General features: G+C 44.3%; 1 protein-coding gene across 1 annotated transcript in view; it reads right to left on the minus strand.

The window, feature by feature from the left end:
* The window catches only part of PRKDC (protein kinase, DNA-activated, catalytic subunit), a 427,433-nt gene that overhangs the window by 345,760 nt on the left and 57,650 nt on the right, over positions 1 to 24,023 (minus strand). The window contains exons 11-17 of the mRNA XM_073679277.1: positions 18,046 to 18,192; positions 17,782 to 17,946; positions 17,461 to 17,629; positions 13,792 to 13,841; positions 12,494 to 12,625; positions 10,551 to 10,700; positions 7,083 to 7,198 (exon numbers count right to left, since the gene is read on the minus strand). Coding sequence (XP_073535378.1) covers positions 7,083 to 7,198; positions 10,551 to 10,700; positions 12,494 to 12,625; positions 13,792 to 13,841; positions 17,461 to 17,629; positions 17,782 to 17,946; positions 18,046 to 18,192 — 929 coding nt within the window. The remainder of the gene's footprint in view (positions 1 to 7,082; positions 7,199 to 10,550; positions 10,701 to 12,493; positions 12,626 to 13,791; positions 13,842 to 17,460; positions 17,630 to 17,781; positions 17,947 to 18,045; positions 18,193 to 24,023) is intronic.

Below are 24,023 nucleotides of genomic sequence, written 5' to 3' on the forward strand. Positions count from 1 at the left end.
GTTGTTAAAATTATTTTTTGCCATCCCTGCATGCCCTACCTGTTTTTCTATCAAACTACACTGCCTTCATAGATAGTGTACATACTTTCCTACATTTAAGTCTCCGCTTTCCTTTATTTTTCTCAAAATCTAGATTCCCAGATTTCTTCCTAAAATTTTATTCCAGTATGTACCGCTATCAATCCCAGAATGCATTCGCACAGCATCATATTGACTGCTACATCTAGTATAATCGTCATCTGCTGTGGTAGCACTCTGATTATTCTCCCCACTATATTCTCTTGAACAAGTTAATAGATTAGAAGTATATAGTGACAGCCGGCCCCAATGCAGAGCGAATGTCAGTCAGGTAAGGGGGCGCGATTACAGCCATTTCTCGCTATACTCAGAACAGTGACCGAACAAGCGCCGGCCTCGTGACTGAAACCCAAATGCTGCCAGGTAGAATAAAGTTCATTTTCTCCCTGTAGCATTCGACCAAGTGTGGGAGCCGGGCTGTAACGCTATTTCTCTATCACTTCATTGGGGGACACAGGAAACTATGGGTGTAAGCTGCTGCCACTAGGAGGCAGACACTATGAACAAAAAAAAAAAATTAGCTCTTCACCAGTAGTATACACCCCCAACTGGAGCCAAACCGATCAGTTTAGCTTAGTGTCAGTAGGAGGTGGACACGGGTCTTTTACTAGACCCATATCTACCTTAGTTTTCATAGTTTTCCAGTAACGTCTCCCACTTTTCTTTTTCAGAAAGTTCTTCTACCTCCGGAGGGATAGAGTGTGAACAGTCACACTGTACTCCCACGTAGAAACTGAGTTCAGCGTGAACTGCCACCCCGTATCCTCATATGTCTATTGAGCAGGACCCTAACCCCTTAACATATGAAGAGTGTTCAGGTGATCTGAAGGACGGTCCTGCCCCCCACACCTGCCCGCTCGCCCACCAGAGCCAGACGGCGTCAGGAGATCCTCAAGGGCCACACATATCCCTGCCACGCGCGCCCCCAGAGCCTGACGTGCAGGGCAGGAAGACGGAACCAGTACCCTCCTGCCGCCCGACAGACAGCCTCAGGACGCCTGATGACCGTCTTCTCCCATTGTGATGCGAAGATGGACACCAGGGCCTTCAGGACAGGTATCCCTCTCCATAGGTCCCAGGAATATTAGGGGTAGGTTCCTAATAAAATAGATATAGATAATTATAGGATCAACAGGATCCCATCACAGTCAACTTTTAAATAGGATGCAGTGTTTTCTTATTATTAGATTTCCGCCTTCTTACTGGAGAGCGGAACCTTAGTTCTGGGTAGCTCAATGGGGTTGTGTGTTATTTGTTTTTAAGCCGTGGCGTTCAAAACTGCAGCCCCATGCCACCCTGCTTCCTACTCCTGCAGCTGGAACACGCTCTTTCCCTCCCCGATGCCATCTTCCCCTGTTGACGGTTTACACGCAACCTGGGAAGAGGTACAGCTGCCACCGCAGTGGTCGGGCCAGTCCCCGATGTTATAGAGGTTCCCTTTTACCTAGCCCCCCCTCCCACCAGCATCCAGTCTTTACTTATAAAAAAAAAGTAATTAAAATGGAGCATAGGTTCTTGTCAATAGTCCTTGCATATGTACATTTTATACTTTCTTTTTAGCTGCACGTTTTCTGACCACTGTCCAGTGAATCAGATGGTCCTTTTGCCACGTATTTCATGGTCAATTGCAGCGACTCTAGTGTTCTGCTCACTACCCGGTGAGTCAGAAGCACCATTTACCATGTATCTCATGGTCAATAGCAGCAGTACATATCTCCTGTCCACAATCCAGTGAGTCAGTCGCACCATCTACCACGTTCCCCCGGTTGACTGCAACAGCGGTCCATGATTCCTGTCCACTATCCAGTGAGTCAGATGCACCTTCTACCACGTACCACAGGGTAGAGAGCAGCAGCGGTCCACGTTTCCTGTCCACTATTCATTGTTGGACGCACCATCTACCACAAACGCAGTTGATTGCAGCAGCGGTCTGTGTTTCCTGTCCTCTATCCAGTGAGTCAAACGGACTATCTACCATGTTCCTCATGGCTAATTGCAGCAGCAGTCCACGTTTTTCCTGCCCACTTTCCAGTGAGTCAGACACGTTCATCCTCCACGTACTGAATGGCCGATCGCAGGTGCAGTGTGAATGCCTTGCCCAAAGTCCAGTAAATCACACACACCATCTATCTCGTACTATATAACCGGTTGCAGCAGTGACCCAAATTACCTGTACCGCTATTCAGCAAGTCAGAACCATCTGGTGAAAGTCGGGACCTCAATCTCCCAAGAGCCACATTACAGTCTACAGTGCAGTCTCGGTTTCTACTCTCTAACTAGGGAGTTAGACCCACCATATGACCCATACTGTTGATAACAGCAGTGTTTTCTAGTGCTCTGCTCACTGTCCAGTGAGTCAGATCCTACATCTACCATGATCCTCATGGTTGCTCATACAGCGGTCCAAAGGGCCTAGAGTGATCTCATCACATCAGCCTTACGTCTGTTTGTTGGTACTTTCCCCTCTTTCTTACAGAGACCGGTTAACACTGACTCTTAGCAAGCTACAGTCAAGAATATGGGAGCCTCTCCGACCCTGGATCGATTTTCGAACATCACAAAGACGAGTCACTCCGGGTATGTGCGCACTATGCGGATTTGAAGCAGAAATTTCGTGAGCGTTTTTGCCACTCCCTGGCAGAAAAAACGCATGCGGATTTACATGTGGTTTTTGCATGTTTTTGACGCGTTTTTACATGCATTTTTTGAAGCGTTTTTGTACATCAATGAATGCTCTTTGGAGCTAAATAAAGTTATTTGGTGGGACATTGCTTAAACCCCTAGATTACCATAGAACTGGGATGAGTATATTGGTTCAATTAAAATGATTAAAGAATGTGTCTGCTGTAATTCAAATAAAGTGTTTACATTGTGTCTGTGTGTTTATTTAACTCTTTACTTTAATTAAGTTTGGTCATGAAAAGGTCTGATTGACACCTTGAGATAACCAAACAAAGGAGCTAGGTGTCAGCTAGTCCCATTTACCAAATCTTCATTAGCATTTCTATTCATGTAATTTATGTGACTGCTGTGAGCTGTTAGTTTTAGCTTGGGAAGGTGCCATTTTGCAAACATTTTCCCTGGCCATAATTAACATTTCGCAGCTGGTTCGTTAACCACTACATCCTCCGATCAGCACTCAGCAGCGCTTAGGACACAACATATTTATGTTGCGTCCAAATCGCGGTGTTTTAACGCTGCACTTCTGTTGTCGGTACATGTGAATCCAAAGCATATAGTGACACTTCAAATCGGTCAAAATTTGCAGCAGAGACTAGCGTGTCAGCTACAGAAATTGACAAGCTGTGGGTGAGTTTGGGTACGTGGCCACGGTCAGGAGCAGCTGCAGGTTTGAGCTGCGTGTTTATACAGCGTCAAACCTGCAGCGTCCAGATGTTACAGCATAGTGGATGGAATCTCTAGAAATCCCATGTCCACTATGTGTGCATCAGAGGCTGCGAATCACCCGTGGACACTGACATGCAGAACACAGGATCGCAGCATGTCAAATTCTCTTGCGGAGTCACTAGTCTCCGCAACAGAAATTTGACCACTAGAAATAATGAATGCGGTAAATCCGCATGCTTCAGTGAACACATATGGATTTACCTGCGTTCAATAGAATGCAAAGTTTTGGACGAAGGAAAAATTTGTGTCCAAAGCACTGCTATGTCCAGATCGTGGTAACAGAGCCTAAAACTAAAAAAAAAAAAAAAAAAAAATGGCATGGGCTCCCGCATCATTTTTAGAAGCAGCAGAGGGAAGCCGACCGCTGAGGGCTGATATTAGTAGCCGCGGAAGGGGCCATTAGCCAACAATGTTCCTTGGCGATTAATATCAGCCCACAGCTTTTTCTTTAGCCTTTACTGGCTAGATTATAGGGGGACCCCAGAAAAAAATTGACGTGGGGTCCCCCTATAATATTTAACCAGCTGCGGGCTGATATTAATAGCCCGGGAAGGGGCCATGGATACTAGCCCCCTCCGCGGCTATGAATATCACCCCTCAGCAGTCCCAGAAATGGCGCATCCATAAGATGCGCCAAATCTGGCGCTTAGCCTTGCTCTTCCCACTGCCCTGTAGTGGTGGAAGTGGGGTAATGGGATTGGGGTTCATGTCAGCCTTGTATTGGCGGCTGACGTGAAGGCCAGGTTAGTAAATGGAGGGCGTCTATAAGACGCCCCCCTTACTAACCGCATAGTAAAATATAGTCACCGCCTTTTCAATAAAAGACACAGCCAGAATAAAGTAAAGTATTTTAATGAAATAAAACACAAACATTTCTACAATTTTATTTATTACACGCCTCCGCGAAGCCCTCGATCTCCCGAGTGTCCCACGGCGATCTGGGTCACTTCTACAGCAGTGACATCAGCCATCACTGATTTCACTTCTGTAGAAGACAGCAATGTATACTGACAGGGGTGTAAAATCACCCCTTGTCAGTATACATGCCGCTGCAGGAGGTCACTGGGGTTGATCAGCTGAAGATCAGCTGATCAGCCGTAGTGAGCTAACTACCGTGGGAACATTCTTGCAAATGTTCTCAGGGTGAGAATCAGATGACGGTCATGTGACCATCAGCTGATAAGTTTCAGCAGCGATCAGCTGATGGTCACGTGACCATCAGCTGATTCGTGACGTCACGGCAGGTACTGGCAGCCCGGCACACTGCGGGCGCGAGCCCGCACCCTGCAGTGTAACGCTGGACGCCGGGGACCAGGACGACACCGGGGGCCGCCGGACAGGTGAGTATAAAAGATTTTTTTATTTTTATTTTTCTATTCTTTACCTTTTACTACCGCGGGCACGCGGGCTGGGAAGAGCAGACTGCTTCTCCTCCCATCCACGCTGCTCTCGCTGTTATCAGCCAGAGCAGCGGTCGGATGAGAGGAGTAGCAGCCTACTCTCCGGACCCGGGTACCACCCACAGCGCGATTCCGCGTCTATTGATTTTCATTGAAACGCAACAATTCCGCAGGTATAGATATTCTACCTGGGGTTTGCTGCGATTCAATGCAAGTCAATGGGCGCGAATTTGCCACGGAATCGCGTTAGAAATGGTAATGCGGCGGAAAAAACGCCGCGGAAGCGCATAAAAACCACATCGTGTGCACATACCCTCATAATTCGGTTTTCTTCCTTTCCGGTGATTAGTTTATGACTCCGGTCCAACGCTGTTTCTGTTGGATAAATCCTTTCAACTTACCGAATCCCTGGCTAAGTCTGATCCCGAAGTACACAGTATCATCTACCGTGCCCTGCTGGTTGTGTCGGCAAGTCTGCCTCTATTTTTCCAGTTACCTGCACCAGGTGTTTCTCAGGGGGTCTCTCCTCCGATTGATTGAGCATCGCTGACCATATCGCCATTGTTGGGTCTCCTTACCGCTGATCGTTTCATCTCATCACAATATTCCGCGACTCAGCGATTGTTCTCCAACACTTTTGCAGTTGCTTTCACTCGAGTCCCACTCTCTTTTTCTCCTGCCTTCTTATAGCAGGGAGGCTGTCTACTTTCTTACAGTTTTTTCCTGGAAACTTGTATATCCGTTTTTTTCCAAATCCATCATATTTACTGCTTCGTTCTGACTAATTCAGCTTTACGGCCTGTTTGTTTCCTCCGATCACGGCGTAATTACGATCTATGTAGGTAGGGGAACCCTCTTATTTTCCCCTTCTTCCTCCTGATTGTCGGAGCATGAGTTTAGTTCTTTTCCTTAGCCCCCTAGGGGCAAGGATTCTACTTTCCTTTCAGAAAAAACAGTTTTCCGTTTCATTGTTCGAGTTCTCCTGTGGGGTGCACACGCTTACTAAATCTTTAGCGGCCTCCAGTGTGCCTTGGGTGGGCCCGCATCTGGTGTGTAACACTACAGGGTTCTCTCTTCGCTTCCCTTTTTAGTCATCCTTGCTCTGTTCTCCTCCTTCTCGTCCTCCTATTGGTCTCTTAGATATATATCTGGTCAGAGTGTGTTTCAGTGTTTTTTTCTGTCAAGTACAGTTTCTTCAGACGCTCAGATTCCCCATTTGCGTCTGGAGACTCCTCATATTTTCCTTCGAGTCAGTATCCGCTCTAAGAGTCTGGACGCATATTGACATAGGTCAGACCTCCTTAGCTTTCTTTTTGTTCTCTTCATCTGGGACAAGGACCTCCTGCACCATTTCTCTTCAGGCCTCTTAGCAGCTCTCTAAGCTGTTTTGCAGTTATCCATTTATACCTTTCAGGTTCTACAGAATGCTTTCTTCCACCTCTGACGTTTTTTTTGGGCCTGAGCAGAAATGTTTTGCATATTACAGCAACCGGTTTCCGACCTGAGATTCTCGCCTCTTCTCATGCCTTTGTCTTGTCCTTGGTTTTCTAGTCCGTGGGGACTGCTTTCGGACACCCCATGGTTTCCTGTGTGGCTCCAATGAAGCGATAGAAGAAAGAAGATTTTGGGCTCTTACCGTAAAATCTCTTCATTGGGGGACACAGCTCCCGTCCTTTTCCTAATACTTCTGTTAGGCCAGTCTGTTTTATTTCAGGTTGCTTCTCCTACTGGTTTCACACTAACTGATTGCTTTAGCTCTGGTTGGGGGTTTATACTACTGGGAAGGAGCTAACTTTTTCTGTGCATAGTGTCAGCCTCTTAGCGGCAGCAGCATACACCCCTGGTTTCCTGTGTCCCCAATGAAGGCTCCGAGAAAGATATTTTAAGCTAAGAACGCAACATCTTCTTTTACCTACAGATTGACCACATCTCTGCAGGTTCATAGTGTTTTTTTCTGGTGACAGGTTCCCTTTAATTAGAAAATTGCTGATGTATTCAATACTTATTTCACCTGCTGTATTATTTAGGGCTACCAAATATGTCAGTGCTATAACACATAGTGCATAATAAATCAATCACTGAGACTGCAGCCTAGCATCCTGAATGATTATTCCGCTAAGCCAGAAGTTAAAAAGCAGAGCATTAGAGAGTGATGTCATTTTAATACTTTCTACTTGAAGTTTATATAAAATTTACCTGCAAAAGTCTACCAGATTAACAAATGCTGTAAAATCTTTTGGCTTCGTAGGATAAAGGTTAGCTGCTGGATCTGATGTTGCAATTACTAAATAGCTTAGTTGATCCTCCAGATCCTGAAATGTAGGAGAAAATTGTACTTAGTACACTAGACTTTGTCATGCACAGGAAGAAAAATGACTGATTATCGCAGCGATACAGCGTTCCGACAATCTGGCCTAGGATGTTCCCCTCTCTATCCTCCCCTCCGCTGACACTGTAAAGCTAAAACTGCTTTGATATAACAGATTTCTATTAAATTTTCTATTTTTCATGTTTTCCTTGGACTGAGCGGTCCACGGAAAAAATGGGAGACATGTCCGATTTTGATATGAGTGTTGGATCAAAATTGGCAATGCAAGTCTATGTATCCGTGAAAAAAATCAGACCGCACTCGGATGTTATCAGAGTGCAGTCCGGTTTTCACTAACTGACAGAGTAGAGAAAAAAAAATTTTTTCTTTCCACGTCTGAGAAAAACTGATGGCAAGTCTGATCAGAATAATCGGTCCGCAGAAAACATCGAACATGTGTAGAGACCTAAGTGTACCATGGGTACGAGTGCTATCCCTGAAAACCAAGGATTGCACTCGTTAGATATAATCTGTTGTGTGCAGGAGCCCTTACAGTGACTGCAGCAAATCTTTGTAACTCCCACTATAATAACAACAATGACTGCGGCATATTCATTAAGTGAAAAACTGGGGCTTATAGTGAAGGAGAGCTGGCTCCCTAGCCTGTTCACATCTTCATGTTATATGTCTGTTCCATTATAGCAGAACAACAAAAAATTATGACAGTTCCAGATCTGTCTCATGACAGACACCTGACGGACTCTGAGAACTATAATATTGATTTCCGGATGCCCATTTACCAGATAAATATTGTGCACCACATTTGGCTGGATCTGCCTCTAGTGTAGATCAGAGCAGAGTTTAAATGGGGAAAAGCATCCATGTACTGAAATGTTAATTACAGGCGAAAAAAGCAAAAAGGGATGGGGTTAGACAGAGACAAAAATTGGCAAAGAGCAGCAATTCATGTACAGTCTTTTCCGGCGTATAAGACGACTTTTTAACCCCTGAAAATCTTCTCAAAAGTCAGGAGTCGTCTTATACGCCGGGTGTCATCTTATAGGGCGTATACCCTTGTAGTCCGAATATATATGATGTGAGGGGTCTGAGGGGAGCAGTAGCGGCGGAGGAGCGGGGCACAGGAGGCAGCAGCCACCTGCTGCAGCCTACACTGTCCCCGCTGCTAAAGAAAATGAATATTCACTTCTCCCCACGCCCATGTGGCGTGGGGAGCACTGAATATTCATGCTCCTTAATAGCGGGACACAGTGTAGCCACAGCGCGGTTCCTGCTGCTGCCGGAATCTCCTGTGCCCGCTGTTAAAGGGCATCAATATTCAACCTCTCTCCACGCCCATGGGCGTGGAGAGGGGTGAATATTCATGCCCTTTAAGAGCGGGCACACGCGATCGCCCGGCAGCAGCAGGAGCCGCGCTGCAGCTACGCTGTGTGCCGGCTATTAAGGAGCATGAAGTCACTGCTCCCCAAGCACACAGTCCCGGCGTCGGGAGCAGTGACTTCCGGCAGCTGATCTCTCCTTGTGAACCGAACATGGTAGTGACGCCACGCGCGGCTCACATGGCGAGATCAGTCCGGGCAGAACTGGAGGAGAAAAGAAAGTTGAGTAGGAGTGTTTTGTTTTTTTATGTGCAGCATGATGGGGATTAGGGGGACCATGCATACCAAAATAAGGATGAGTAGGCATACATAATAGGATAAAGGTGAGGGGGCCATACATACCAGGATAAAGATAAGGGGTGCCATGCATACCAGGACAGGGATGAGGGGTGCCATGCATACCAGGACAGGGATGAGGGGTGCCATGCATACCAGGACAGGGATGAGGGGTGCCATGCATACCAGGACAGGGATGAGGGTGCCATGCATACCAGGACAGGGATGAGGGGTGCCATGCAAACCAGGACAGGGATGAGGGGTGCCATGCATACCAGGATAGGGATGAGGGGTGCAATGCATACCAGGATAAGGATGAGGGGTGCCATGCATACCAGGATGGAGGTATGCCAGGCATATCAGGATGGGGGCCACGTATAAAAGGAAGGGGGGGGGCATATATACCAGGATGGGGGATATTGTCAGAATTGGGGGACTTTACCCCTATAACAGTGTCAGCAGCAGACCCCCTCCCCCTTAAAAGTGCATCGTGAACACATTTTTTGCTTACATTTTTTTCTATTTTCCTCCTCTAAAACCTAGGTGCGTCTTATGGTCCGGTGCGTCTTCTAATCCGAAAAATACGGTATTTATGGTAATTTATAAGCCCTCCCTGTCTCCAAGACTATCAAGAGCGGTAGCACATCCCTCTGGCCTGCCCTTGTATCCTATTACTGGTACTCCTTCTCTGCCTCTCTGATCTCGCTCCTGAGGACTGCAGTGACGAGGTGAGTGGGCGCCTCACCGGGAAGGTGTAAGTGAAGCAAGCTGCAGGCGTCCGGGACACCCGGGGTATGGAAAAAAGAGAAAGAGCGGTGCTGTGCCCAGAAAAACACGCCTCTTTCACTAGTCTGGCCCGCCCTTGTATTACCTCCTTCTCTGCCTCTCAGATCTCGCTCCTGAGGACTGCAGTGAAGCGGCGCAGGCACGCATGTGCTGATAGTCTAGGAGACAGGGAGAGCTGGGCAGGCAGGGAGAGCTGACCAATCCAAGCAAGATTTGTATACAACAACAAGCCAATCGCCGGTAAGGTTAATCACTTTAAAATTACCATATTGAAATCAAATCTGATTTTTTTTTTTTTTTTTTTTACCGTATGTGCGTTAGAAGAGGGGTAGTCTTATACGGCGAGTATTTTCCTAACTCTATATTTTAACTGGAAAAGTTGGGGGTCGTCTTATACACCCAGTCGTCTTATACTCCGGAAAATACGGTAGATTTCATTCATCATGGATTCTGTGATATGGACACATTATTACATGCATGCATGTAAAATGCATTCGTCCCATAGAAAAGTCTGTAATGGTGTGAGTGCGTTGGATAAAAGTGTTAGGTAATAGGTCATTGCCTTTTTTTTTTCTTTATTTAGCTTTATATATTTTAATTTTTTCTTACTTACATTTTTTTTTTAACTTCTATTTTTTTCTATTATGTTAAAAGGAAGCTGGAATACTGGAACAACATGGTCTGTGTCCTGCCAGCAATCCTCTGTGGGCAAGTTGCGACTTTCTTGAACGCAATGTAGGACCCTATTGCTGAGAATTGATGTGAGTGATAAACTGTGTACGGTGCTATGAAATAAGTTGTCACTATATGAGTCTTTGTACTATAAATGAGCATTTCCAACCTCCCAAAAATACAAACCAGTTAAAGACTAAAGAACCCCTAAATAGAAATTCTCACCTCTTGCCCAGGCTCTTGCTTTTGCAACGATAGATCCAATTTCTCAATAATTTTGAGGATGGATTTTATAAGTTCATCGTACAGAAGTCGACTCAAAGACTGCAGTGGTGAGGTTACATGTGGTAAGGTTTCATCAGAAAACATGGATTCCTAGAAGAATAAGGGAAAAAAATGCAGAAGTGTAAAACTGATATGACACTATGGATAACTTTTTTTTTTAAAACTTTATTGGATAGTTATCGAATTAACTCTGCAGACACGAGTTTTCTGCAAAAAAATTGAAAACTGGGCACTAAAAAGATGAAAAATAATGTTTAAAATAGGTATTGGTCGATATTTTGGCCAAAGTACGCATTTATTGAACATTTTTCCAATTTTTTGCAGGTTGCAGCCAAGCCCTTTAATGTTGGTTGGGTGAATTGGGGTGTCTGTCTTGTGGGCTGCACTTATATAGTGATAAACTTTAAGCCAGACACTGCTTCACACATACCTGCGTGACTGGCGCCCTATGCAAGCCTGATCGGTGTGCATTTTTAATACTAGGAAACAACCCCCTCCATGAAATGGTTAGGTGTGTGAGTGGTTGCTCCATCAGTATTTTGCACCTGCGCTGCCCCTGCCTTTATCATAGGGCTGCTGCATCCTGCTAGTGGATTGGTAATCTGACCTGGAGTTGGTAAGGCTGTTTTTTTCTGTGGTTTTTTTTTTTTACTCATGTCCTTCTGTGAGCCATTATTACAATTTTCAGCTGTTCTTGAGATATTACCTTTCTTTTCTTGACAGCTCGTAGCCTTGGAGACGACCACTGCTGCTAGGCTGAACATGAACAAATGCTTACAAGCTGTTTTCTATTGAGCTTTTAAGCACTGTTTTTTGAAGCTTCAGTGCAGTGCCTAAAAACAATGGCGGTCGGTCTCCTAGGCAATGAGCTGTAAACAAAAGGAAAGTTGTTGGTACTTTAAGAGCAGCTGCAAATAAGCAGTAAATTGTAAAAGTGCTTGTTTTTACAGGCATTATGCAACAATATCTATCTATGAAGATAGGAATAACCTTTCAAAGGAATTGTCCATTCACATCATATTGGTGACTCATGTGATAGGGTCATCAATACGAGATTGGAGAAGTCTGTCACTCGGTCTCCACTATCAATCAGTTGAAAACATCTCTAACAGCAGTCAGATATAAACATGTGGAAAGGAGCTGCAGAGCGCGGCTCCATTCAATATGTAGTGGCCACTGCCAAGTACTGCAGAACAGCTTGTATTCAGAAGAATAGCAACTGGCTCCCACTGTTCTCATAATGATGATATCCCTTTAAGACAGAATAGACTAAATTGAGAAGACACAGACTAAAAGAAAAATACATTCTATGCACGGGATGAGTCTGGAAAGTCTTCTTCTGTGACATTGCAGCTACTCATATGCATGCACAAGGACTGCAAATTTCTAGTATAAGCAAAGCTAGTTTGAAGGAATCTTACAAAATTCTTAATTTATGATGCAAAGCGAGAGCACATGAATAGGGGGAGCAGAAAGCTGCCATAATGTCTGAAGGCCTGACCTAGCATTGGATTGCAATAAGCCTGGTAGTGTCACTACCTGACAGTTACCATTTGTGTATATACACATATTAATTAGGTACAACTAGTGCCTGTTGAGTGTCAGATTTGCTCTTATTGTTAGATTTGCTTACATTTACAATGTTTGTATTTAGTGCATATTCTCTTTCTTTATATCACGTTCCATTATGCACGCAAGCAGACTGTGCATCAGTATATGCAGCTTTTTATACCTCTAATTAGTGGCAGCGCTGGTTCACAACATTTTCTTCCCCAGTATTATTTAATTTGTTAACTAATAAATGGTAACACAGCTAGGATGCCAATAAATGATCAGGCATGCAATATTAAAATGGTGAAATACATAAGAGCAGCAAGGAATACCTTTAGCTGATCACAGTTCAAAAGGTAACGGAAGAGATCAAGATATTCTTTGAAAGTAGGAACTTTCCACTTTCCAGCACGGACCTCACTAGACGCCGATGGCTCATCAGAGCGGTCTGCCCTGTACCCATCCTAAAGCAAAGGCAAAAGTCAGTGATAGCAGCTCATGAAGCAAGTAAAAAGGTCTTCATTGCACATATTAATATACAGTGAGAACCTCAATATAGGCAACTAGCTATTGATCCCGTTCTATGCCCGGGTGGCGAGCATTTTTATTGGTATACGCTCCCCCATCCTGGCACTTACATAAAATCTCAGGATGGTGGATAAGGAGTATGGTAGATAAAAATCATAGTAAAAATAAATAATCGATGGTACCACTACTCCTCATCTTAAAGGGGCTCACCAAGAAATGTAATAAAATAAATACACATCTTAATATTAAACATTTTTCTCAATAACTTTATTTAGCAACAAGGTATGCTTTATATGCTGTACTCTGTCAGGATTTTCAAGATGGCAACTGCCATCAATCACAACCCATCCTAGATTTCAGAGGACTCGCAGTAGGGTGGGCTGAGGGAAGAACATCTGCTCGAGACAAATGTCAGGTGAAAGCAGAGTCCTGTCAGCCACCGTGAGCCGGACTAAAGGTGTAGAAAAACACCTTTTTTTATCTGACTGATAATGAACATCCATCTCAGGCAGCCGGGCAGTATCAGTGCGTCCGTCTCGTCCTACACGCAGACCTTCAGAAATCTAGGACGGACTGCACAATGATAGAGATACATTGCTTGGAGAACCCCTTTAAGCCACTTGTGGGTTGTGCTGTAGCTTCATCAAGGGGCAGAGACCTCTCAAAAGTTAAAAGGGTGTTTTAAATTGTGATGGACCAATAGGAATGCATTTAACATTAATTGGCATATCCGTAGGTTTATAGATTGATTTTTAGTAACATCACCTATTGGATTCATATTGGTTACATGCAGATCTGTGGCTTTGGCATTTTATAGGTGGTTGTATTAGATTATTTTACTTTCTTTGCAAATTAAGCTCCATAAAAGTATCCAATATGTTTCATTAATGGAAAACTGCATCTTTGCACTGCACAAGAAAAACTGCACCCACAAAGACGTGCTAAAATGAAAAAATAAGGCACATACTACAGTAAGTGCCACACTTTGCACTATGCTTTATAAATATCATTAAATCGAATTCACTACAGTGTAACATCTGACCCAACATCCAGCCAAATGTGACTACATATTGAAATAAATTATCATATTACAAACAATTACCTGTACGAAGCTGAGTGGCTTGGAACAGACTCTGATCAACCCTTGATGCACTGTAAGAAATATATTCAAATACTTGTATTACTGTATATTAATAGTATATTGATATATTAATTATTTATGGCTATTTTGATATGACATGGAACTACCTGGCAATTAAAACATTAACCTGAACAAAAACCAAAGTACTTAAAAGGGGTTTCCCATGACTGGCTGTTCTCGACAGTGACGCGCCTTGCTGTGTCACATGCAGCGCCAACATCGCTGGAACGGTGCAGCTGCAGGAGGTTAGCGTAAAAGGTTTTTATTTTAATGAGGGTCCTGAATAAATTAAGCTGGGGTTGCTCAGTAGTGGACAACCCCTTTAAAGTAGGGCTGTATGGTGAAAAGAAGTTATCACCTATCCACAGGGCCCCAATCAATTGCCAGAATTGACCAACCCTCCTTTCAGTCTCTGTGGGACAGTAGAGAGCTTTCATTGCTTTCTCCAGCAGCCCCTTAGAGGATGAGTGGACATATAGTTGAGCATGTGTCTATGCTCATTTGGTCTGTGAAATGGCCACAGTGTGAACGTGCTCTTACACATTGCACATATACCAACTTATGCTCTTGCTCATCTCTTTGGTTTTGCTGTAGCTTCATGCACTTTGTACAAACAGGGACATGGCCTCCTTTTTGAGCTAGGCATTTCATCTATATAGCTTCCCATGGGCAGGTGTCCTGTTCTGCCCTTATCTACATTAAGGTCGGCTGACACATGGTAATGATTTAATACTAGAGAAAAAATAGGACTGAGTTCACCTTGTCGCGGTGGGATGTCTTTTATGCTTTTTTGATCAAAATAGTGTTAACTAAGCACCCTATGTTATTTACATGTAATATTTCTATTCACTTACTATAGGGTATATGCTAATTCATTTTTTTTCTTGGGTTTTTCCATTAGAATTTAGCAGCAGGGCAGATACTTGAGCAACCCTCCTTTGATTCTCTGTGGGACTGTTAAGTGCTTTCTTGGCTTTCTCCAGCAGCTCCATAGAGAATGATGGATGGTAGGTTGAGCATGTGCCTTACTGCTAAATTTACCGCTCTGACGATAGGTAATAACTTCTTTTCACCGGACATCCCCTTTAAGTGTTAAACAAGCTGGAATATTACAAGATAATTTTTATTACATAAACAGTAAATTAGCATTTCTAAAACAACGTTTACATCAGGCAGTGTTCCAATCTAAGATAATGGTACTGTTAATGTTCCAAGAGATTATTCGTAGATAAGGGGAGGAAATGGATAGAAGCATCAAGACAGTAGTCATTCAAGAAAGAATGTTTTTCCTGACATTTATTGTATAAATTCTCACCATTTATTAACCTATTTAAAAGGAAAGTGTCAAAATGAAATGGGAGTCCATGAATACTTGTTAGTACTTCACAGGCTTGCAGATGTTGAAAATAAGAATCACCTCAATATTCTCCCTTCCCAGGTCCAGCACTGCCTTTCTGTTGCTGTTCTGTTCTTTTCTCCAGTGGTGACATGACTACAGTGAACATCACCGCTTCAGTCAATCACAGCTCGAAATCAGAAATAATGTACCTCTGAGCCCAGTGATTGATTGCAGCGGCAGAGAGACATAGCAAAACACGAAATGGTGTCTACTAATTATTTCAGCAAATTTTGCATTCAAAAAGTCAAATGGCGCTTCTTTCCTTCAGAGCACTTTCGTGCGCCCAAACAGTAGTTTTCCCCCACATATGGGCTATTATCGTGCTCAGGAGAAATTGCAAAACAAATTTTGGAGTCCATTTTCTCCTGTTACCCTTGTGGAAATAGATAAATTTGGGTCTAAAGTAAATTTTGTGAAAAAAAGTTAAAAGTTCATTTTTTCCTTCCATATTGCTTCTGTTCCTGTGAAACACCTGAAGGGTTAATAAACTTCTCAAATGTGGTTTTGAGCTCCATGAGGGGTACAGTTTTTAGAATGGTGTCACTTTTGGGTATTTTCTGTCATATAGACCCCTCAAAGTCACTTCAAATGTGATGTGGTTCCCAAAAACAAAATGATTTTGTAAATTTTGTTGGAAAAATGAGAAATCGCTGGTCAACTTTTAAACCTTCAAAAATTGTGCTGATGTAAAGTAGACATGTGGGAAATGTTATTTATTAACTATTTTGTGTGACATATCTCTGATTTAAGGGTATAAAAATTAAAAGTTTGAAAATTGAGAAATTTTCACCAAATTTCTGTTTTTTTCACAAAGAAATGCAAGTCATATTGAACAAGTTTTATCACTACCATGAAGTACAATATGTCAGGAAAAGAACTATTTGTGAATCAGTGGGATCCGTTGAAGTGTTCCAGAGTTATTACCTTATCAAGTGACAGTGGTCAGAATTGTAAAATTTGGCCTGGTCATGAAGGTGAAAACAGGCTTGGGGATTAAAGAGGTTAAATTTAGTTTAATTTAAAGTGCAAAAAATAAAAGATACATAATGGTCAACTTGTATCAAAAATTATATTGTTTTAGTAGATGGTTAAATTTATTATTTTAACAATTTTTGACATATTTCTTAATTAACTGGTTCTTTGCGGGAATTGTATTATTACCATTTTGAAGTATTTGATAACTTTTTTCTTTTGGTGGATAAACAAAAACCTGTTGTGGTCTCATTTGTAATTTCTTACGGCATTCACTGTGCAAAATGAATAATATTTCAATTTATAGCATTGGTTGTTACAGTTACGGTGACACCATTATATAAGATTTTTATTATTTCGCAAAAATTCAATGTAGAGAGGAAACAAAGCGCTTGCTTTTTGATTTTATTTGTTGAACATTTTTTCTATGGTAAGCAATCACACATGCGTAACACATTGCAACAATTCTATATTAAAGAGTCTTTCAGCACCAAAAGAGTGTTAAAACCAAGCACAGTGCTAGGTGTACCCTTGGAGTGGCCGAGTAGTTCAGTGCTCCTTGCCACCTACTTACATCTATTTCCACCCACCTCTTCTTTTGATTGACAGCTCTGACTTTACAGGAGCTAGAGAAGGGCAAGAATAGCTGGAAAACAAATAGGTGGGAAGATTCACAGAAATGTTTTGACTCCCTTTAAGAAAGTTAGTGTCACACATTCATGGCCAACCTGTTTTTGCCAAGCCTCTATCTAGCTGCTTTGCCAACCAACGGGTACACCAAGATTATGTCTTGGGGTCAAGAGATACCATGGTCTTTATGAAATGTGGCATAAAAGCAACTAGTCAGGATTTGTGAAATCACCAATTACGATTATTGCCACAGAGTGGCATCGGTCAATTGCAGCATTCCCCGGAAGGCAATTGAACTGGCACAATCTCTATTCCCTTGGGATCACAGTGCAATACATGTAAGGCACCAATTGCTACTTTTCAGCATCATACATTTACATTAGATATCATCACTTGAAAGAACGCTGCTCAAATACAATAAAACAATGATCCAAATGTCTAAAACATTCTGTAAAATGTATGTGAATCCCTCCCCCTCCTCGCCCACAAAAAAAAAAATGTTTCTTGATCGCTTTTAAGTTTTTGGGGGTTTTTTTGGAAGGGGGGAGGGGGAGAAATTGGGGATAGCATGCAATATCATGATAAAAACAAAATACAAAAGTGACTTCGTTCTAAACTTCTAAACTCACCTACAGTACTAATCAGGCTCCAAAGAACAGGACCCTTTGCAGCTAAAGACAGAAACACCTTGATGATTGACCTGCTGCAAGAGGACTGCATTTTTGAGCTGTATTGTGGAAATGTTTCTATCTGAACAACCAGGAGACGCTCCAGAACAGGAGTATATATTTCAGGGATCTGAAGGTAGAGCACAGAATGATTTAGTACAATTGTAGGTTTTGTATTATTTTCATAGGTGATTTCTCATCAAGTCATGTTCCATTGGTCATCAAATCAAAAGTCGGACAAGTCAGTGAACTTTACATATCATTACATCATTATGTACTCACAGAGTCCATGTACAGGATGACACTTGCGATTGCCTGCAGGAAGTTTGGTAGCTGATACACGTTGTCTTCTTCTGTCTCCGCCTCTGTGAGATACATTTGCTTGCAACGCTGAATAAGCTCAATGTACATAAAATCCACATCCTTGGCATTTACCGCTTTGCATGGCTTTAAAGCAATGAAATAAATAAATGCAAGACATGATATTTTGCAAAAGTCACAAGCCAATGTGTTTTCATATTACTATGAGGGGGGAGGGGAACATACCGCTGCAAAGAGCCCATATCCTCGGATGGCAATAGAGAGTTCCTTGTTGGAAGACTCCATCTTCCTGATGATTTTATAAAACTGTTCCATGAAGAACTGTAACTTGTCCTTGTGAGCTGTGGCATCATTAGTTACTAGCAACGCGATCTAAGAAACATCAATGAAATTACAAATGCAGTAAATTAAAATATATCAAGTCCTGTGTTTTATACATGTAATTATTCTAAACTAGTGCTTGGAAGTCAAAAAATAAGTCTGCACAATAAGCCTTTCTTTACATGATGATCTAAGGGGGTTTTCTCACTATCGATCTTCAGGAGTGCACCGCTTCCCTGCCCTCTGGTTATCAGAGATCAGCAGACTCCTGAAAGATCAGGCTGCTAGTATAGCGGAAGGCGCTGGTTCGGACTGTGCACTATCCAATGCTGCTAGTAGAGGCTTTGCCTCTGGAGCATAAGGGGACTCTGAAGCTGGCTTTATCCAGCGACCTGGCAAACTTCACAGTAGTTCTTGGAAGCTCTATAGAAAAAGAGTCTGCAAGTTTCATCAAGCTTAATCAATCTGAGACTAGCAAACCTGTTGCGAATCCCAAAAAGTGACATTTTTTTCACTTCTAGTTGCGAAGCCATTACTGCTTCACTTCCAAAACAGCACACCTGATTTTGTTCCCGAAATTAAGGGATAATTTCTGGATGGCTTGTGAACAACCTATCACTTCTTAATTTAGAAAAGAAAAAGATTTTGATGCTCCCCAAATAGGTTTAATTTTTGCACTTTCCTGTGTGAAAAAGACAGGACTTCTTCTGCTGGCACCACCTCTGTGTGTAAACACCAGCAAGGTATGTTTATGCCCCAAAAAAGGGATAATTTTTGTACCCTTTTTACAATTTACATAGCCTTAAAAGTCTGATGTTGCAGCATATTGTTAAATAGGCTTTTGTAACCACTGTTTACCATCAGTTTTCCCCTAAACAGATAGTAATGTCCAAGTGACCTTAACCTAAAAACTCATGCAGACGTCCGTGATACTTGGTCCAAGCATGAACTGCAATGCACATCCAGTCTGTGGGTCTCCTGACCGCGAACTCAGCAGCCTCATATATGGCAATGAAACTGCTGAGTTAGGATAGGGAAGACCAGCAGACAGTCCATGCATTGCGAAGCAGGTTTCACGGTTGTCTGCATGAGCCCTTAGGCTGTGTTAGCGCTAAAAAGTTAAAAGACGTAGCTACTTACCGGTAACTGGATCTCTCAGAGCCCATGACGGCACCACGGAGAGAGGGCATCTGCCCTTCAAGGACAGGAAACCTACAGACAAAAGGGCGGTACCTCTCTCCCGCATCAGTTGTTTACAGAGCATGAGAACACCACCAGATTAGTAACACAAAATTTAACATTTTAAGAACTTATCAGAAACACCATGTGGCTACAAACAGGCAACTAATAAGAGTGTGCACCCACACGTGAAGGGAGGGAATGCCATCATGGGCTCTGAGAAATCCCGTTACCGGTAAGTAACTACGTCTTTCTCCTTCCCCCATGACGGCACCACGGAGAGAATTACAGACAAGTGACTTATTAAGGGGGGGGGGGGACCACAGCTTCCAGAACCCTTCTCCCGACAGTAAGGTCTGAAGAACAGGTTAAGTCTAGCCGGTAGTGATTGAAGAAAGCAGAGGGGGAAGACCAGATTGCAGCTCTACATATCTGCTCTATTGTGGCACCGGCCTTCTCCGCCGAGGAGGCTGCCGCCGCTCTTGTTGAGTGGCCTTTCAGTCTCTCCAGGGCAGCTTCCCCGCGTGAGGACTACGATAGTGTGATGGCTTCCCTTATCCATCTGGCCAGCGTGCCTTTAGAAGCTTTTTTCCCTTTACGAGGACCCTGAAAGCAAACAAAAAGAGAACTATCCTCCCTACACTCTTGTGTTGCCTCTAGGTAACGGATTAGGCACCTCCTGACGTCTAGCATATGCAAGTCTCTCTCTTTCTTGTTCCTAGGTTTGGGGCAGAAAGAAGGGAGGGCGATTTCCTGAGACCTGTGGAATCTTGACGCCACTTTTGGCAGGTAGGCAGGGTCAGTTCTCAGAGTAACCCTGTCCTCCAAGATTTGTGTGAAGGGAGGGCCTGCAGATAGGGCCTGAATATCACTAACCCTACGTGCGGATGTGAAAGCTACTAAAAGCGCTGTCTTGAGGTATAGGATTTTTAGGGACGCTCCTGACAGAGGTTCAAAGGGGGTCTTTGTTAAAGCTGACAGGACCAAGTATGAATTTGTTCAGGGCTCCCAGCACTGCAACTTGGACTTTTAAGGTACTTGTGGCCAGGCCCTGTTCCAAACCCCTCTGTAAGAATTCTAGGATAGCAGATGGAACCTCCCCTCTTAGCCTGGAACCTGAGACCGAAAGGAACTTCCTCCAAGTTTTTCCGTAAAGTTTGGTGGTCACGGGTTTCCTACTTTGAAGTAGTGTGGTGATGAGATTTGGGGAAAAACCTTTGCCCTTCAGAAGAACCCTCTCAAATTCCAGACTGTCAAGTGTAAGTTTGATGCCTGAGGATGAAGTACCGGACCCTGCAAAAGAAGGTCCGGAAGCTCCGGAAGAACCCATGGGTCGGAGATTGACATCATCCCCAGCCAAGAAAACCACGCCCTCTTTGGCCAGAAGGGGGCTATCAAGATTACTCTTGCTTTCTCTTCCCTGATTTTCCTCAGAACAGCTGGAATCAGAGCGGTCGGAGGAAAAGCGTAAGCTAGAGGGTGACTCCATGGGATCATAAAGGCATCTAAAGCTATGGGGTTCCCTTTGGGGTCTAGAGAGCAGAATGAGTCCGCTTTCTTGTTCCGACTGTTGGCGAACAGGTCTATAGAAGGACGTCCCCACATTTGTACAATCTGACGGAAAACTGACTGATTTAACTCCCACTCACCCAGCCTTAGCTGTGTCCGACTCAGGAAGTCTGCCGTGAGATTTTCTATCCCTTTTATGTGTAGGGCTGATAGGGATTGTAAGTTTTCCTCGGCTAAATGAAAGATGACCTCTGTCACTTGTATCAGAGAATGGGACCGGGTACCCCCCTGGTGGTTCAGATACGCTAATACTCGGTTGTCCAAGAACACCCTAACGTGGTGGCCTTGTAGTGCGTGTATGAATTCCTGGAGTGCAAACTCTACGGCTAGAAGCTCCTTCATGTTTGTGGAAACTGGCTTCAGATGTTCTGTCCAGACCCCCTGAGCTACAAGATTGTTGAGGTGAGCCCCCCAGCCCCCGGGGCTTGCGTCTGTGGTCAGGATTTGAGGTGTGGGGATTGTCCATGGAATACCCTGGGTTAGATTGTCTATCTTCCCCCACCACTGTAGGGAAAGTGTGGTTTCTGCAGATAGCGTTAGCTGCCCTTTTAGAGATTTTTCTGCCTTTAAGATTTCCCACTGAAGGGCCCTGGTATGTATTTGGACCCATTGGACGGCCGGGAAACACGCAGTCAGGGAGCCTAGAAGGGACATGGCTTTCCGTAAGGTCATAGACGGGTGGGTCCTTGCCTGCGATATTTGGTCTATGATCTTGTGAATTTTCCCTGGGGGGAGACGACACTCTTGTCTTTTTGAATCCAACATGATGCCTAGATATTCCTGTATCTGGCATGGCTCTGTTTTGGATTTTTTCAAATTCAAGAGCCATCCTAAGTGTGTCAAGGAATCCATGACCTCTGAGGAACTTCTGGTAATCTTTGTGTATTGGGACGTGATAATAGGAGTCCTTTAAATCCAGAACGACCATGAAACAATCGGGAAACAGCATTTTTACTGATGATTTTATGGTCTCCATTTTGAAGGCTTCCACCTTCAAAAGCCTGTTCAGCTTTTTTTAAATTTATAATCGTCCTGTAAGTCCCATCTGTTTTTTTCCTCAGGAATAGTGGAGAGTAGATCCCTTCGCCTTCCTCCCCCTTCGGGACCCCCTGAAGGATCGCTTTCCCAACCAGTCCTCCGGTTTCTTGCTGTACGGACAGCTGCTTCCCCCCACCCGGGGCAAATCCTTGTTGAGGGGTTTGTTGAATAGGAACCCTTTGGTTTTCCTTCTCCTGATCTTTAGGGGGCTTTCTGCGGATAAACCTTTTGCTCCGAAAGGGCTTCCTGTAAGCAGTGTTAGATAGGATAGGGAACCGCTTTTTATTGTCCCCTGCTTTCTCTAAGATGTCATAGAAATTCACCCTCACAGGGGATGGAACACAATCTCAATTTTGTTTGTAGGTCCCCGGGCCAACATTTAAGAAAGAGTGCTCGCCTAGCCGCGTTATCGAGCCCTGTCGCCCCAGCTCCTAATCTGAGAGTCCGCCGAGGCGTCAGCTAGGAAGGCCGCTCCCCCTTTCATTACTGGGATGGATTCTAGTAGTGTGTCTCTAGACGTTTTCTGTCGCAGTTGCGTTTCAAGCTGGTCTAACCAGACCATTAATGACCTGGCTGTACATGTGGCAGCAACAGCAGGTTTTAACCCCCCCCAGCGGCTTCCCAGGAACCCTTTAGGAAGGTGTCTGCTTTTTTTATCCATGGGGTCTTTTAAGACGCCCATGTCATCAAATGGGAGGGAGAACTTCTTTAAGGCTTTAGCAATCGCGACGTCCAGTTTTGGCACTTTCTCCAAAAAGGAACACGCAGGGTCATCGAACGGGTACTTTCTTTTTGGGGAAAGGAAGCCCTTCCTTTCCAGTCTTTTCCACTCTTTTTTAATTAAAGAGTGAACTTGCTCGTTAAGTGGAAAAGATCTCCTCTTTTTTTGTTCTAAACCGCTGAACATTACGTCCTGGATAGATCTCTTGGGCATGGGTTCTGCTAATCCCATGGTGGACCTCACGGCCTTAATGAGGCTGTTTCCTCGATAGGAAAACAGCTCCGGCCTCCCCTATCTGTAGATGAGCAGAGTATGATGAAGAAACGGACCAGTCCGAATCTCCGCTGTTCTCTGAACGGCTAGACCCGGAATCGGGGGATATGTTTACAGTTTTTTTTAAGTCCCCGCCCCCGAAGGGACTTAATGGTATGTTCAACCCGCGATTTTATCAGGTATCTAAGTTCTGAGGCAAATTTTGGAGATTCCTTGCATATGGTCTGCTCAATCCAGGAACTGCAGAGTGTCTTATCCCAAGTAGCGGGTAAGACTTCTGTGCACAGGTCATATTCTTAGTTTTTCCTGTACTCTTTCTTCCCTAATAAGAGGTAAAAAGAGAGAGGGGGGGGCCCTAGTTAGAAAGTGGACTTCGAGGAAGATCACTTACCAACCAGACGGAAAGAGAGGGTACCGGTTCAGGAGGCGGAGCCATCTTTGTAAACGGGGTCCTCCTGGGACATGCTGAAGTGGAGTCTTTGCTGCGCTGCCACGCTTCCACTATTATCCTGTTCTCGGCAATCCTGGTGTCCCGTCTCTTCCGGTTTCTTTGCGCTGAGTTGGCGGCGGTGGTGGCGACTGAGGATGCAGCTCTGCCCCTCAAGTAGCTCCTGGTCACTCATCCTTCCAAGACAGCATGCCAGAGCTTCAGAGAAGCATTTACTGGCACCCCCAGCTGTCTTTTAAGGCTCGAGGAGTCCCTCCCATAGTATCTGCGGTGTTCCAGTGCACCCGTCCTCCCCCGCACCTGCAGGGGGACGCTCGCGAATGCGCAGACTGGTTTCCCAGTCATGCTTTGTGGCGCTGCGTCATCAGGAGGTGACCGGCGCACTCGCGCATGCGCGGTAGTACCCGGAAGTTTTTTAGATCGCCGCCGGGCAGCGCCGCGATAACACCTGCCGACACCAGGGGGGTCCAGCGCAGCAAGCCTCGGCGGGCCCCGACAGGCCCCGTCCTCTTTGTCTGGACCCCCCCGCACACCCTAAAGGCCTCTGACCCCAGCGGTGGTGCTTCAAGGCACCGCACCAGCTGAGGCAGGGAACTCCCGCTGCCTGGATCGGACTGGCTGTGCCTGGCTTCCCACGACGTTCATCTTCTGGCA

The sequence above is a fragment of the Phyllobates terribilis genome, unplaced genomic scaffold (genome assembly GCF_046119375.1).
Source record: "Phyllobates terribilis strain yellow unplaced genomic scaffold, ASM4611937v1 Scaffold_4__5_contigs__length_816908805, whole genome shotgun sequence".
Classification (NCBI taxonomy): domain Eukaryota; kingdom Metazoa; phylum Chordata; class Amphibia; order Anura; family Dendrobatidae; genus Phyllobates; species Phyllobates terribilis.